The sequence below is a fragment of the Peromyscus eremicus genome, chromosome 1 (assembly GCF_949786415.1).
Source record: "Peromyscus eremicus chromosome 1, PerEre_H2_v1, whole genome shotgun sequence".
Taxonomy (NCBI): Eukaryota; Metazoa; Chordata; class Mammalia; order Rodentia; family Cricetidae; genus Peromyscus; species Peromyscus eremicus.
Window position 1 is genome coordinate 122664778 of NC_081416.1, and position 17434 is coordinate 122682211.

At 41.4% G+C, this 17434-nt stretch overlaps 1 protein-coding gene across 1 annotated transcript in view; it reads right to left on the reverse strand.

The window, feature by feature from the left end:
• Akap13 (A-kinase anchoring protein 13) overlaps nucleotides 1-16947 on the reverse strand; it is a 219744-nt gene extending 202797 nt beyond the window's left edge. Inside the window, exon 1 of the mRNA XM_059272911.1 lies at nucleotides 16909-16947. Coding sequence (XP_059128894.1) covers nucleotides 16909-16941 — 33 coding nt within the window. The 5' untranslated portion in view covers nucleotides 16942-16947. The remainder of the gene's footprint in view (nucleotides 1-16908) is intronic.
• Nucleotides 16948-17434: the final 487 nt, after the last annotated feature.

Sequence of the window (17434 nt, forward strand, 5' to 3'; positions counted from 1 at the left end):
AGCTCAAGTCCAGAAAATGACAGTTAAAAAAGAACCAGAGAGACTCAAAAACACTCCTCCTGATAAGAAGACTATAATAGGATCACCCCTATCTATATAATACCTACTTTCTTAGAGGAAACTACCCAGTCACATTCCAAAAGCCTTGGTAAAACCCACTCCCAACCAGCAAAGCAAAGCCCTTAACTTTCCTTAACATATAAACAGAAATCAACTGAGGAATTAATTTACTGATTTTAGCACCAACTAGGTCACTGCAGATACAGGCTAGGGTTGATTTCATTAGCAGAAAATATCATACAATTTTGTTTGATGGTCTTTTTTTTGACAGATAATGATAACTATTAAACCCCACTTAACAATCTTCGTTTAATGTCTTCCTGTACATGCCAGTTAATTGCAGTCCTCTCTCTTCAATGTTAACAGAAGTCAGTTTAAACAATACTGCTAATAATGAAGTTGCTACTGTCTTCCAGCTTCGTCATTCTGGCAACGCCATGACAGAAGCAGATGCAGAGGTTTGCAGGCTCCACTTCTTTGTTCTAGTGAGACAAAACCAGCAGATGGCGCCCAATACATTGTTTCTTTCTCTGCGGAAGAGATTTTCTCCCAAACACAAGAATTTTGAGACTTAAGATGAAACGGAAACCAAAATACAAGATGCTTCTTGGAAACCATTTAATGTATGGAAAGTCATGTAATAAGAAGTGTCCCTTAGGAGAACGGAGTTCTTAAAGTTCTAAGTTCTTCCAAGTTCTTTCGGTTGCTATACGCTGCTCACTTCTCAGCCTGTTATTGGTAAGTAAGCACCGCTAAACTGTTTGGAGGGTGCTGCACTTAGATTTCCTGGTAGTCTTTGTGTAAAAGGCAACATCTCCCTCTCTCAAGACTGTTTCATAACTATGTAACTGCTCAAATAATTGGTCAACACAGAGACATTCTTCCTTCTGAAACAGAATCAGGTATTTGCTTAAATTGCAGACAAACATGGTTTTTGTTTTTCATGTTAGAATGTCAAGAAAGAGCTGAAAGCTGCTAGGTAACATCAGTCTTTCTTGACTCTCTATCCTCTCTCTTCCCCTCCCTGGGAACAAGATACTTAAGCTATACCCTTATTACTCTGTTGCTGATCCAAACGGAGCAGATTAGCTTGGCTACTGCACTCACCCAGCTCTCAGTTATCCACTATCGTATCATCTTTGGTTATTTATTATCCTTGATTCTCTTCCTTCTCCTCCAATCATCAATGAAGCTAGTGCAGCAAGCTTCTAAGCTACCCTTCCACACATGAGAAAGCACAGAAGTTTCCAAAAAATCTGGTCAGGTGCCTAACAATTAAGAATAGATATGTATTGCTAACTTGACGGGGGGGGGGGGGGGGGGGGGGGGGGGGGAGACGGGGGGGGACGGACGACGGAGACGGGACGGGACACACGGGACGGGACCTGGTTTGAGTTATGAAGTCCCTTGCTAGCTTCATACTCCATAGAGTGACATGAGTGTTCTGACATTGTCTCCTCTTTAAACAGCGTAGTCATCTCATGAAGTTATTAGGATTATACAAGAAAATAAAGTAGAGCACACAGCGTACTATGTAAGTACCAGCAGGTGTTAACTAATCAAAAGTTCGTAAGATTACAGCTACAATACAGTACACTTTTCTGCCACTCCCTCCCGCATGGGTACATGCATATACACAAATACATCACAGCTGGAAGAAAAGAGTCAGTATTCCCAATTCCAGAGTAAGCAGAAAAAACTATGGCTGGGCCTCAGTGTATCATGTCTTCCAAACATCCTTTCTCTGCCAGCCAAGAAGGCAAAACACTTTTAATTCTGAGTAAGATGCAGACCAAATGTAGAACCATACCATTAGATGTGACCAGAATAGTAAATGTCACTGAGATCTGGAAAGTAGGCTTCAAGCAGGAAGAAGATAAATAATGGCAGACCTAACTTTCTTAGGTTTTGCTGCCTGGATCTCATATACAACAAAGAAACTAGACAATGCCAGCAAAACCTCAAAGTAGAATTTTGGAATGCCAAAGATACCTCATAATTCTATGTTCATTAAGAGTAGGTTAAGTCATTCCTGACTCTCAGACAAACGCAAGATAACAACAAAAAAAGGTAGGAAATGAGCCCACAACCAGATTGGTGGGTCCCCATGAACCAAAAAAGGACATGTACCATTGCTCTGAGCAGTAAGATAAAAACTCACATTTCCTTCTGTGGACAAAACAAAGAGAGACAGCTGAGAATTCCACCCCAGCTGCCAGATGCTCTGTATATCACATGGGGTCAGCAGTTAATCAAACAGAGTTTTGTGGAGGGCTCCAAGGATATACAAGAGCCAACAGCTCTTTCTTGGTTTAAAAAGGAGTAAACAGAGCCAGGGAGATGGGTCAGCAAGTAAGGGTGTTTTCTCCCAATCCTGGAGACCTGAGCTGGATCTGACCAGCCCACATGATAAGGGAGAGAGACACTGACCCTGCAAGCTGGCCCTCTGACCTCCACGGGCATGCTGTGGCACTTGTGCCCATACACACAAATTAAATAGATAAATCAATGAATGAAATACATAAATAAATAATTTTAAGAGCAAGAACGAGGAAATTGGAGAGATGGCTTAACAGAGGTTAAGACCACTCACTGCTCTTACAGAGGATCTGAGTTCAGTTTCCCAGCAACCATGCTGGACGCTCTGGACACTGGGTGGCTCACATCTGCCTGTAACTCCAGGTCTAAGGAATCTGGTGCCCCCTTCTGGCTTTTTCAGATACCTGTACGCACCTGACATAAAATCAAACAAACACACAAATAAAAATTTTTAACTAAAAAAGAATATTAATAGTCTCATCTCAAGTCTCAAAGAAGCAATGAAAAACTTCCATCTTCAAATAGACACGGGTAACTTTAAAATATAAATCTTACTCCAATTTCTTCTTCCATAAAATAAGAACACAATTCCTAATTCATTTGCTCTGTCAGACCAGTAGAACAAGATTACTAAGAAAGCACAACACAGAGAGTTCCAAGTAAATGTAACAGAGATATGGGACAGAAGTTTGGCTAAAATTCACTGCACCGTCAGTCCCGAGGTTCTCACTGAAAACCCCACCACAGAGGTCAAAACAAAATAACACTCTGCCACTTGCTCCAGATCACAAAGTTCTCCGGCGCAGTTTCATCTCTTATCTTCCCTTTGAGGACATAAATCTTAACCCTCCTCCTTTCAAATGATCAAACAGTTATTCACACATGGGGCAAAGCTCTTTCCTGAGGATGACTGGGAGTCCTACTTGAGAACATTTAACCAAAACTACCATGCCTATTACACGCAAGGCACTGAGATACAGAAGCACAAGCAAAACTGAAAGCAATAAAAAACAAAATTCAAGTACTACCCTCAACCTCTCAAGAAATGTGCAACAGAGTAAATGGGGAGAACACATACACAAAAACGCATCTGAAGTGTTAGAAGTGTTAAGTGGTCTGCAAAGCACAGCGGAGACTAGAGAGAGGCATGATGGATTCCGTAGAAGGGTGAAGGATAAGGCAGAGCACCATACAGACAAATGCCAGCAAATTCATCCTGAAAGCTGAATGGTTGGGTGGTGGTGGTGGTGGTGGTGGTGGTGGTGGTGGTGGTGGTGGTGGTGGTGTGTGTGTTGTGGGAGGGTGGGGTGGGGGGTATTTCAAAGCAAGTAACAAACAATGTATTGGAAGTCGTTTATTTCCTAGCATTCCACCAACTCAGCATAGCACCACCCACAGCTAGGGATCTTTAAACCCCCTAAATGCTGATGTCAAAACACTAATTTGCATTTAGCTGCAGTTTTTATAGGCAGTCCATGGGCAAATTCAAAAAACCTATGGGATCTTATCAGTCCTGTTTGCATCCATGACCTATACTGCTTGCACTACAAAACAGATGTGGCCTTCGTTATCCATGTCCACACAAAGAACCTGTGAAAAATTCAAAATGACATAAAAAATACTGTGAAACATAAATATGAAGTGCTAGTTCCAATAACAGAGTGGTCCTCTGAAAGTCACCATTACTGGTGGCATAACTGACACTATATTCAATAACACACACTTTAACAGGGACTTCAAAACCTATTAACAATTTACCCAGGAAGCTGGCCTTAAGAGAAGCTGGGTACTTGTCCTTTTCGAAATAACAACCTACATGACAACTTCCTGTTTATCTTTGATGGATTGCTTTATCAGCCATGTTGGAAGACATAAATCTACCCAAACTGTTCCAATTTAATTCACCAAGAGCTTTTAAAACTAACCTTTTTGGCCAGTTGGTTCATGACTAGACTTGAGTGGGCATCAGGATTACAGGATTCTGGTTTGCTGGCTCCAAGTCCAGCATTCTACGTTTTGGGAGTGGGGGTGTTCTAGAAGCCATCTTTTCTGAGGGTCCCCATCAGTTCTGCCAGTATCGCCTCCTTCTAGCAATCTGAGCTTCACTATGAGTGCAACACGTCTAGTCTTCTAAGACCTGATCTCCACCTCACGTAACAAGTGCTTCATAATATCTATTTTGAACGAATTAAAACAGACAGAACATTATATTTCAATCTTCAGTGGCCAGCAAGACTCCTCTTCAAGTACTAAATGGAAAATTTAACTTCCTCAGTATTATTTGAAAGCTTAGGAAATATAAAGCTATTATAAAATGTATCCTTTAAATAGTCACTGAAAACCACGTTTGTTAGTTCTAAAAATGCCACTTAAAATGGAAAGCTCAAACTACTGGAAACTGATTAAAAAGTCCAACAGACGGAAACAAAATGTTTCTCTGTAAAACCATACTGTGGAGCAACAGCTGATTTCCTTTTATCTTCTAACACTAGTACTACTATTAAAAAAGTACTGTTATTTAAGTACAAAGTACTGGCATTTAAATATAATTCTCAGATCTAGCTTGATAGAGCCACTAGCCAATGAAATGTTAAAGCAGACCTATCAGAAATGTACTGTTAAAAGAGATAATCCACTTAAGATGGCAGAATGCTGATAAGGCCCATGGTAGGAACAAAATATAACCTAACTGCAAAGTGAGTCACAGATTATTTCAGTTCCTGCTGTGAAAACACATTTCCCAGGAAAGGGTGGGGGTACGGGGAGGAGGGAAAAGAAGAGGGAGAGGGGGAGGGAGAGGGAGGAGGAGGCAGGGAGGGAATGTATATTGTGTAAGGGGGGGGTCCCCACTAACAAATTGTAACAAATTGGTCCCCTTTCCTACTAAGGCAACTGAGAACACTAACAGGTACCCTAAGTTCAGTGGTTCTTCCCAATTTTGACTTAGCAAACAACATTTAAGAATATTTTTTAAGTGGTCAAACATTTTTTTTACAGGTACCTCTCTCTCAACACAGTACCTGTATTAGTACTATTAGATGATGATTCTAATGAGATATGGACTGAAATCTGTTCTAATGATCATCAACAAGCACATTAATCCAATGCCCAAAGTACAAATGGCTAGGAGGCTGGAAACAAGTCCAAAGTGGGAAAAAAATCCAATGTGGTAGCCCTAAGTCATTCATTCTTTGTCAATATCCAGATGCCAAATGGAGAAGCCCTTTGCATATGGCTTCTGGGCCTATTTAGATCTGAATACAAGTGCATTGGGGTGGATGAAGGATCTTTTTGAACTCACTTGCCAGGATGTAAAGTGGAAATATTAAGCAAGCCTGACATACTTATTATGAAGAGCATATTAGGCAATGCATATTAACTTTGAGCCATAGTACCTTTCCCCAATTGAAGATGTCATTTTAAATAGTTTTCCTTTTCTTTGAAAAACAGACAATAACAGCTGTGGTTTAGTCTAATGGAAACAGCTAAAATCACTAGATATGGTTAAGTTTTGCATAACTTAAATAAGGAAAGACATCTACTACCGGCTATTCTTTTTTTTTTTTTTTCTTATGGTATTTGTCAATTATCAGGATGTTTTTGTCTCATCTCAGAAGCTATTACATGCAAAAATATTGGTACCAGGGGAAAAGGAGAGAGAAAGGACAACATAATAAACCATATTTGTTGGGGTTCTGGAAATTTGTTTTGCAATTGAAATGGCTCTTCCCCTTGAAAATCTAATAAACAGGAGTCTTATCCTAAACACAGGGTAGATAATGACTATTAACCCATGTATTACCTTGGAATCTGTCTTGAAAAAGAATTTTTCTCTCATGTGTGACTGTATCATCAAATTAAATATTTTAAAGAACTTTTAAAGGTATTTACTTTGCTGGAGGGGTGCCTTTGTGTCTCCTCAAAGAGTAAATGTATTTGATGGAAACTCTCCCCCTGGCCCCGCAGCCAAAAAGTAAACAAACAGCCTCAGAGCCATAAAAAAGCAATTTGCAACTGAAGAATATGAGAAATACACCCCTACTTTTCCCTCCTTAAATGTGTTCTTCTGGTCATTTTATCAAATTGCCAACATCCAATATAAACCATCTGGGAGAGTGTTTGGCATAAGCAGTCTCCTCTAGAGTTACAGCTAAAAATAGTATTAACCACAGTAGACTTAAAGCCCACTGGACCACTTCAGAAACCAGTAAAGAACACTGTTCTAATACAGAAAAAGTATCCGAAAATGCAGAAGCTGAATTCTGAGAAATACCTTTATGTTCTACTGCCTTGACCTCATTGGCTCAGGGTTAAAAACTCATCATCCTTTTAAGGATGCTCTGAGTATAAGGATGAAGTATTTGGCTGATTACTTCAGGGAGATGGCTATTCAACTATGTCAAAAGTTATAAAATATGACTTAGAGTATTTCTCCCACTTATTTCAAACTATTCTATGTTTCTATAGTTCATGAAGATGTCCTAAACCTTATCTGTTTGTTCCACCTAGAAAACTCAATGCTTGATTCAAATACTTGCTCTCCTTCAGTCTTCCAATTGCTACATTTCTCTTAGTCCATTTATTCTAATTCTTATCCTACAACTTCTCTTTGCATGTTGTCTTAAAGTCAAATCAGCTCAAGTCCTGTTCCCCTTCACACTGACTGAGCCAATTCTCTGAAGATTCTGATCAGACCCATCCTAGGGAAGACTACAGGCAATTCCCTCAGTCTCTTCCTTGCTTAGTTTGCTCGCTCTCCTAGAAGACACAACTCAACAGCCCCTAAAAGACAGTAATTCCTATGGCTCATCAAACTACTCCCCAGGCTTAGACTTTCTCACAAGGCCACCTACATGCAGAGCTAACTATAAAGAATTTACTTGGTGTAAAGTAGTAAAGATACACTCACATTAATATTCATTCTCCACCACTGCCACCCCATATATAAACTAAGGAATTCAGTCCAAGTCTCCTAACTCTTGACACCTATACCTACTGTTCCCTTGTACCTTGGGCCTAAGAGGCAACAAAGACCCTTTCTGCCTCCTTCCAACATCTAAAAACCTGGCTTCCGTTTTGGCTGTTAGTCTAGAGGAGGATTTATTTACTGTTACAAGTGACAAGTTGTTCAATCGGGTAGTACTTAGTGGTGGATCAGATGGTAGGGCCTCACTGTTTATTAAACACTTTCCTTTACGTGCTTGGCTTTCCTTTGACTGGCTGACAGCATCTCTTACTCCTTACTGCTCCAGTAAGGCCATACTTTTATTCTTTAGAGCAAGAAGACCAAAGTGCACATGCACTGTGTTCATAGAATATTGACAATTGCTGGGCATGGTGGTGCACGCCTATAATCTGAGCACTTGGAAGGCAGCAAGGGGATCTCTGAGTTCAAGGCCAGTCTGGTCTATAAAGGTAGTTTCAGGCCAGCAAGGCCTACACACACACACACACACACACACACACACACACACACACACACACACACACATACACATACACCTCAAATAAAGCAGTTGTTCAATCTAAACTACGTAAATTCTACACATTTTTATAATTTAATCTGAACTATTTTTCACTTACTCACAAACACTCACTGGGTACCCACTGCATCCATGTTAGGTATATTTGTTACAGTTCAGTTGGGAACTGCAATTGTTGAGAACCAGAAGCTGGAGAGAAAGCTCAGGTTTTTTCCTAGCACTCATGCAGTGACTCACAACTACCTGTGGCTCTAAGGAAATCTGACACCTTCTTCTGCCTTCTGTGAACACCAGACATGCACATGCTGCACATCCATACATGCAAGCAAAACACCCATACACATAAAAATTAAGACAAAAAGATTCTGGTATACAAAGGTAAAGACAACGTTCTGCTCAAACCTCAAGTAATGTGTTATTTACAATGAGCTTTCTACTGACATTAGCATTAGTTTTTTTTCCTTATTGTTGTGACCAAACACCTGAAAAGAAACAACTTAAAGGCAGAAGGACTTATTCTGGCTCAAAGTTTAAGGAGGTAAAGTCCATTAGGGCTGACAAGGTATGCAGCAAGTGGGAGTGTGGGAAAGCTTGCTCGTCTCAACAGATCATGCCATGTAGACACTGGGGCCTGTAAGTGAGGCTAGACTATCACCCTTAAGGCCTGTACCCCAGTGACCCACTTCTTCCGGCTAAGCTCCACTCTGTAAAGGTTCCAGTTTCTCAAAACAGACCACCAGCTGGGATCTAGGGTTATAAAGGATAACTAGGTTATAAAGGAAAATATCCTAGTTAGGAGAAAATACCTAAAAGAATGGAATAATATCAACTTTCAAATGGTTTAAAATATAAACACAATGTAAATGATAAGCAGATGACACGAAAAGTTAATAGAGGTTAATATCACTGTAATTTGTTAAGTTTAAATTTATTTCAAATGAAATAATTAAAAATTTTAAAATGAAATAGAAGATTAAACTTGAGTGAGTCAAAAGACAAAAGAACTTTATCTATGAAAGTGTAAGATTTTCACAGCTTATAGAACAGCTGTGGGGCTTCACAACCACTTGGTATACGGAAGAAAAAAATGAATTTGAATCAGTTTCTAGGAAAAGCCCCACCCTGCCATTTACTAAATGAACCATCTTGAACTCATGTTTTTCTACCATAACAACTGTGCTGTGAGAACTAAATGACATAAGTATGGCATGCCTTTTAAACTGTAAGGTATTGCCTAAATATGCTTTATCATTTTTTTTAAAAGGAGTTGTTATCTAGAAAAATTACCAGTGGCACAAATCAGTGTTTCATACCAGTGGTAGTCAAAGAAATAAGATAGTGAAATGACTATACTAAAATTCTATCAACTACCACTTAGGTTCACAAACGGACTAACAACAAACTTTGGAAATGTTTTTCCTTTTTGTTTTAGTTATTAATAACTCTTCTGTGACTCTGACAAAAATACATGACAAAAGAAACTTAAAAGATTTATTTCACCTTGTGGTTTAAGGAGCTATATACAGTCCATAATGGCTGCAAGACCATGGGGCAGCTGGCCAATTTTGTCCAGTCAAGGAACAGAGAAATGAATGCTGGTCATGCTTTTTCCTTTTTGTTCAGCCTAGGACCAACCCACGGGGATCATATCGCCCACATTCAGGGTGGGCCCTTCCTCTTCGGTTAAATACCTCACAGACACATCTAGAGGCTTGTCTCCTAAAGCCTGTCACATCGGCAATCAAGATTAACCACCAAAAGAACTACAGACAATTGAAGAAAGCTGGGCGTGGGAGAAGTGGCCCTCCCCAGAGAAGAGCACACTAACTGCTTAACCAGTGCCAAATAGTCAGCCCTGAAAACACGCATACAAATAACATTATATAGACTGGAAAGGTTATATTTAAAAATATGTATGCACATATATATACATATATTCATGCAATAACAATTAGTGAAAAAAGAAACCATGAATTTGAAAGAGGGCAGGGAGGATTTGGAGAGAAGGAAAAGAATGGAGAAATGTCGTAACTATATTAATCTTTAAAAGAGAGAGAAAGAGAGATTAACCATGATACCCTCCCAAAGTAATAAAGCCATGAAAGAACTTTTCCAAAAGCAGAATCTCTATTGCACTGTCCTAAGTGAAATGACTCATCTACTACACTATCAATCCTCAGTTCAAAAGGATCTACTTACAGCTACAATACTGATCTCAGTGACTAGAAAGACAAACTATTTTTTTTTCATATGTGTAGTCTAAAACACATATGCTTAAACTACCTAAAATCCAGGCTTCCCAAGCCCAGCACATGCTCATTAGGATAGAGCCCAGCATTCTAAAAGACTCCGGCTATTATGGGGTTAGCTTTTAGGGCACATAAAGACAGGTCCTGTCCTTCCCTGTGAGGGATGATGGGTCCAGGGAGATTACCCAAGGGTCTGTGATAACCTACAAAATCTAGCTTTCCCCTTATTCCCTATGTTTCTAATCTCATCCACAGAAGACTGGACCTTTCCAGCCTGAGTGCTCACTAAGCCCAAGCACTGTCTCCTATTCCTCTATGTCATCAAGCCAGTTTCACATGGGGCTTCTGCACTGGTTCCTTTGAAGATCTGCACATCACCTGCTCCCCCAAGCCACCCAGGTCTCTGTTTCAGTGACATGGCCCTCAGAGGCCTTCCCCGCCACCTAGCCCAAAAGAGCCCCTACGCAGGCACCATCATATTCTCTGGGTTTATTTTCATAAAACATTTTTTCCTCTTTAAATTTTTTTCTGCATCAGTTGTCATCCTCTCCTCAATGAGAGGCAAGTGCCAAGAGGCCTTCTGCGAGGTTCACGGCTACATCGCCAGCATCAGGGACAAGTGCTGGGACAAAGAAGACACCTGAAGTAAAGAATGAGCTTCCCCAGCTCCAGCCCAATTTTCACTTCTAATCCTGATGTGTGACTGAAATTAAGTATTCCCGGAATAAAGTGCTAAAGGCTCAAATATTAATTCATAGACATGCCCAAACTTTTGACACGGTTACACAATGTTGTCACCTACAAAGTCCATGCTTGAAAACCACAAAATCGAATTCCTCAAATTCATGATTTTGTGTTGGGCCATAATCGTCGACATCTTGGGGCTCAACAGCTACCCTGTGGGTGCATCAGACACATGGATCTCTTAGTGAATATGCCTGAAAGCTTTCTGGAACTCCTCTCCTGACTCAGCTTGGCCTTCTTCCTCAACAGTCCCCCATTCTAAAGCCATCCACTCCTATATCTCTTCTCACAGTCAAAAATACCAGTACTTTAGTAATGACACAGACTATCTCCACTTCAGTGTTTGTCCTAGAGTTCCAAGGCCACCCTCTCATAGGAAAGCTATGTGTCATATGTATTTAAAGAAGTATATTACCTCCTGCCCCCTCTATTGTGGACAATGGCGTCAACTGTCACACCCAAATTCTCAATCCCCTGTCAATCATTCGTTACTGGTTCACTTCTCATTTTAAATAAAGCATTTAATTCTGTTGTTCTTTTAAAAAAAAATTCTTGCATCTCCCACTGTCTCTCATTTTTATTCTCACTATACTATCAAGATCATCACACAGAAAAGGAGATTCCTAAACTTTTCAGTTTTTAACCACCTCCACTTGAGAGAACCACATACGCCTTGTGATCCATCTGCCAACAACTAATACTTTTGTGGAGGGGCAAGAAACACATCGTGCATGTCATGTAGTGTCGCCATTGGCTTCTCTGCCATGAGGCTGTACTCATGCAAGGACTAACACGTGAGGAAAACACACACGCACTTAGCTATGGGTCTTCTAAGTTCCAACCCAGCGACTCTACATCCACTGAGAACATCTCCAAGAAATAATTATGCATTAAGGCAGCCTCATTTGAATTATTTCAGAATACAAGCATCTGTACAGTGTACAACTCTTATTTTGAGGCAGGGCCTCACTCTGTAACCCAGGCTGACCTCAAACACATAGTGATCCTTCTGCCTCAGCCTCATGACTGCTGGGACTATAGGTGTGTGCCACCGTGCCTGGCTCCCATGTTTAACTACTGCAAATTATTTTGTATGAAACTCTACTCAAAGACTGAGTAAAGTCATTATGCGGAGTCCATTCTCTTCATCTTAACTTAGAGATGAAAGTTCTCAGGATGGTTTTCCTTCTATCACAGCAGTTTTCTCTCCTCTACTCAAGACAGCCCCCCCCCCGCCCCCGACCTCAAACATGTAATTTAAAAGAAAACTTCAACATAATTGAACTGGGTAGTTTTGCGTGTCAACTTAAACAAGCTAGAGTCATCAGAGAAGGAGCTTCAGCTGAGGAAATACCCCCTTGAGATCCAGCTGTAAAGCATTTTCTCAATTGGTGATCAATGGGGGAGGGCCCAGCCCATGGTGGGTGGTGACATCCCTGTGCCGGTGGTCCTGGGTTCTGTAAGAAAGCAGGCTGAACAAGCCATGGGAAGCAAGCCAGTAAACACTGCCCCTCCATGGCCTCTGCATCAGCTCCTGCCTCCAGGATCCTGCCCTGTTTTGAGTTCCTGTCCTGACTTCCTTCAGTGATGAACAGCAATGCTGAAGTACAAGCCAAATAAACCCTTTCCTCCCCAACTTGCCTTTTGGTCATGGTGTTTCATCGCAGCAATAGAAACCCTAAGTAAGACAATAATCTTTGACCTTTTGCTCAATACTGACTCCATGGCTAATGCACTGCCGTATAATACCTACTTGTCTTAATTCAGTTAATTGAGAATGGAATATACTGTTACTCTTTTTTAAAAGACATAACAAACTGCCACTAAGTATGACTGCTGACAGACATATTTGTAAGCTGAAGCTTAAGGCATTCTTCTGTAGAGCCTGTTCAATTCCTTTACACATATCTATGATACCATATAATAATCATATATAATGTGCTTACTTGAGTCTTGCATCTCTAAAGGAATTGTGTTTTTTGCTTATTGTTGTTGTTCTCTCCCCCTACCCCCCACGTGTGTGTGTGTGTGTGTGTGTGTGTGTGTGTGTGTGTGTACATATGTATGTATGAGGCCAGAAATCAAAGCCTGGTCTCTTTCTTATCACTATGTACATTTTTTTGAGACAATCGCTCATTGACCGTGGAGTTTACTAATTGGCCAGAATAGCTGCACAGAAAACTCCCAGGATCTTCCTGTCTCTGCTTCCCAGCCACACCTGGCTTTTTACCTGTGTGCTGGGGATCTGAACTCAGGTCCCCATACTTTACCTACTGAGCCATCTCTCCTGCCTCCAGAATGAAGCTTTTTAAAATTTAACATGTTTATAGTGCTTTCTGACTCATCTAGAAAACAGCTTCCAATCATAGCTGTGCTACTTTATCACAACATGTTCTAAACTCAATCTCCTTATGTCTAACATAAAACGGGCAAAGCAGGTGATTCCCAAATGCTTATTGATTCTATAAATATTCTACATCTGAGAGTCCACGACAGTAAGTTCAGAAAGAATTTTACCTCATCTCTTTTGCGCTCTTTTCTCTTTCACAATTATCATTCACAAAACCACAGATTAAGCTTTATACATACATACATACATACATACATACATACATACATACATACATACATACATTGCAGAAAAGATAACGTCTCACTATATAGTCTTGGCTGGCCTAGAACTCCCTATGTAAATCAAGATGGCCTTGAACTCAGAGGAGCTGTGTTCCTCCCTAGATGCCGTTAGATAAGTGTTCACTTACTTCCCCCTGTTACTATGGGCTACACTCCTTGGCCCATGCCCCACTTCTCCACATTTAAAGCCAGCTGCAGGGCATCTTCAAATTTCTCTGACTCTCCTCACTCTGTCTCACTTTTAAGAACCCTGCCATGGGGCTGGATTCAGCAGTTAAGAGCACTTGCTACTCTTGCTGAGGACCCAGGTTCGATTCCCAGGACCCACATAGCAGCACATACCCATCCAGGGGATCCATTGCTCTCTTCTTACCTCAGTAAGCACCAGGCATGCACACAGTGCACATACATGTAAGCAAAAACACTCATTCACATAAAATGAAATAATTTTTTTAAAGGAACCATATGAAACTAGGCATGGTGGCACATACCTTTAATCGCAGCACTTAGGAAAATCTCTGTGAGTTCAGGCCAGCTAGGTCTACAAAGCAAATTCCATGCCAGCCAAGATTACACAAAGAAGCTCAGTCTTTAAATTAAAAAAAAAAAAAAAAAAAAAAAAAAGACTACAACGGGTAATGGGCCATCCACATAATCCAGGATAATCTCCCATCTCAGGATCCACAATTCAAATCTCTCTTGCTGTATACAAAACAGAATCATAGTTTGTGGATTAAGATAAAGACTGCTGATGTGGGTGCCTTTTAAGTACCAACAGAATCAACCAATAACTTACATGTGTAGTAAGAGTGACATTTGAGGCCCCACAGCAGTGGAAGACACACCCAGGCTGTCCCAGCCACGTGGCACAGGGTGGCGGATGCCACTATGATCAACAAATATGTGATGAAGAGGTAGAAAAGACAGAAAAACGGAGCTGTGTGTGCCCTATGGAGAAAGGCGGAACTGAAGACATGATGGCAGTGACAGGTGAGTCATTACCCAGTAGGGTCGGTGGGATGGTGGGATGGTGGGATGGTGGGATGGCGGGATGGCACACAGCAGCCTGGAGGCCATGTTGGTGTCTATGGTCCATCACTGCCCCAGGCTGTGAGGAAGCCAGAGATCCATGTGGATATAGGATGTAAGCGCTGACTGATGACTTGGTGGTATCCTCAGGTTTCACTCGGGGTGAGGGTGTGGGGGGTGTTGTTGATTTGGATGGCATGCATAGCCACCTGAGGCCTTGATGAGACTCAAGGTCTGTGCAGCTGCAAAGGACCATGAGTTGGTCAGTCATCCTGATGCAGCCAGAGGCCACATTGCTCTCCATGGCCGGTTTACCACCAAAGGCCATGTCTATGGTCTGGGCTGCCGCCTGAACCCATGGTGATGTCTGCGGGCCTTGCTAACCTGGTCCGGCCCCTCCCACAGCAGCCTGGGAGGCCCCAGCTGACCAACTCAGCTACCACCCAGGCCCAGATCCAGGGCTTTGAGTCAGCCCACCCCAACATGTATCCCACCTAAAAGCTGCTTGGAGCATGAGAAGGGGCCTGTCCTGAGGAACCATTGATGCAGGATCTCCATAACTCTGGGCAACAGGAGGCTATCCGAGAGGAGTCTTGGCAAGGGCCCAGTATTGAAGGCGTAGTAGAAGTCAGAGGCCTTGAATCAGGCCAACGACTCATGCAATGAACATCTGCAAATAAGGCTGTTTGGAAAAAGGGGCATACTTCATGACACGCTGCAGCTCCCAATGTCACTACAAGGAACGAATATGTGATGGAGAGGCGGGAAAGATGGAGGAGCAGAGCAGTCCCTACACCGCAGAACTGGAGGCCCAGCAGCTATGGCAGGAGTGAGAGAAGGCTGGGGTTGATACAGGAGCAGGTGTTGCCCAACGGGGTCAGTGAGACCAGTTTTTTTCCCTTTGGGGGGAGAAGGTGACGAGGGTGGGGGCAGACACGGAAGGACTGGGAAATGAGGGTGATTGGGGTGCATGACGTAAAATTCCCCAAGAATCAATAAGAAAATATTAAGTTTTTTAAAAAAGATAGACTGCTAAATTCCTAGATGAAAATCTGGGAGTAAATCCTTGTGAACTTGATATAAGCAAGGAATTATTCTTGAATAAGATATCAAACATAAATGATAAAAGAGGTAATAAAATGGACACCGTCAAAACTGAAATTTTTGCACTTCTATGCCATCAAGAAAGTGGAGTATCATGGCTAGAGAAATTGTTTAGCAGGAAAGAGTACTTGATGTTCTTGCCACGGACGGGGTTTCCATTCCTAGCACTGACATGGTAACTCACATCCGCCCATAAGTGCAGTTCCTGGGGATCCAAATCCAACACACACTTCTCATCTACAATGGCTCAAGGCTCACATGTGGTGCACACACATATATGTAAGCAAAACACTCATACACACAAAAATGAAATCTTTTTAAAAAGTGAAATGGCAGTGAACAGAACAGCAATTTTTTCATATCACAAATCTGACAAGGAATCTGTTTCTAAAACTGACACAAATTACCCAATTTTTAGATGGCAAAAAGTCTCAACAGATATTTCCCATAGATACACAATCACTCTGCCAACAGATCCTCACTGCCTCCCACTGCTCCAACATCTGTCCTTCGCCCTAAACAAATTGTGGAGACTTTTGAAACAACTAAAGGGCCCTTGTTTTTTCAAGGTGACTCAAATCCTGTTACAGAGGGCTTCTCTCAGTCTCCAAGCCACTACAACACAAGGCCTCAGGGCTTCTTCTCACGGTTCTGGCTGCCTCCTCACCCACAGACACTTTTTCCCACCCTCATGGAGTCAATTCATTTCTATAGCAATAAGAAAAAAATTATCTAGAATGCACCTTATTCAGCCTAGATTTGTGCATTTAGTCATTTCCCCTTACAATGCCCTTACTTTAGGGAAATGATATGCCTGCTTTAGCCAGAGTCCTAAGATAGTAGTATTTTGGCCAATGGCACACAGTGTCACATAGTTGTAATGCAGGGAACCTCAAAGGGCATGAAGATCTCCATCCTACTTTTACAGAAATGCTCTCCAGGTGAAAAAGTACAAGAGAGCACAGCAGCACTGCAGGGCAATTCGTTTCACATGTACAAACTATCACACTGACTAGATGTCTTCAAATAGTAAAGTAGTATTTGTTCTCAGTTTAGTTCCATGCACATATTAGTCATTTAGAACTTACTAAACCAAGCTTGATTTCAAAAGTGTGTGTATACACACACACACACACACACACACACACACACACACACATCAGTAAAGCTGTATGTAGATGTACAAAGCTTTCTTTCCTAATTTCTACCACATGAGATTTCAAGGTGATCATAATAAACAAACACAAATAAGCATAAAATCAAAATAAACCACATTATTTACTCACATATAATGGGGCTTGCTGTGGACTAAGTTTCATGACCCAGGACACTGAAACAAAAAGAAGAAATAGATGAGAATAAAATCAAAGTTGTCAACAAAAATATATATGAAAAAAATGCCACCTAAAAGTTGTCGATGTCACCCGTGGCACCGTAAGTGTAACCCCAAGTCTGAGTGATGCCCACTCAGCTTTCCTTAGAGATTGAAGAGGGAAGTCCACAGACAGCAGAATACTTATACTCTAGCCTTTTCAGAAGGGGGTAGATTGAAAAATAAAGGTCAACAGCTTCACAGTAACATCCCAGCTGAACGTTCACATGACACCCTAAGCCCATGAAATACTGCTTGCCAGTGGATGCTCCCCAAATCCTCGAAGTTTGGAGTGAAAGGAGGTAGCTGAAGACCACTAAAGTTCTCTGGCTTGTTGCCTTTCCCACAGAAAAGGGAGGCTACAGTTTGCCTTTAACAGCTAAAACTAATGGCATAATTTCCGGGTCCTTCCTATACCTGAATTTTCAACATATTAAAAA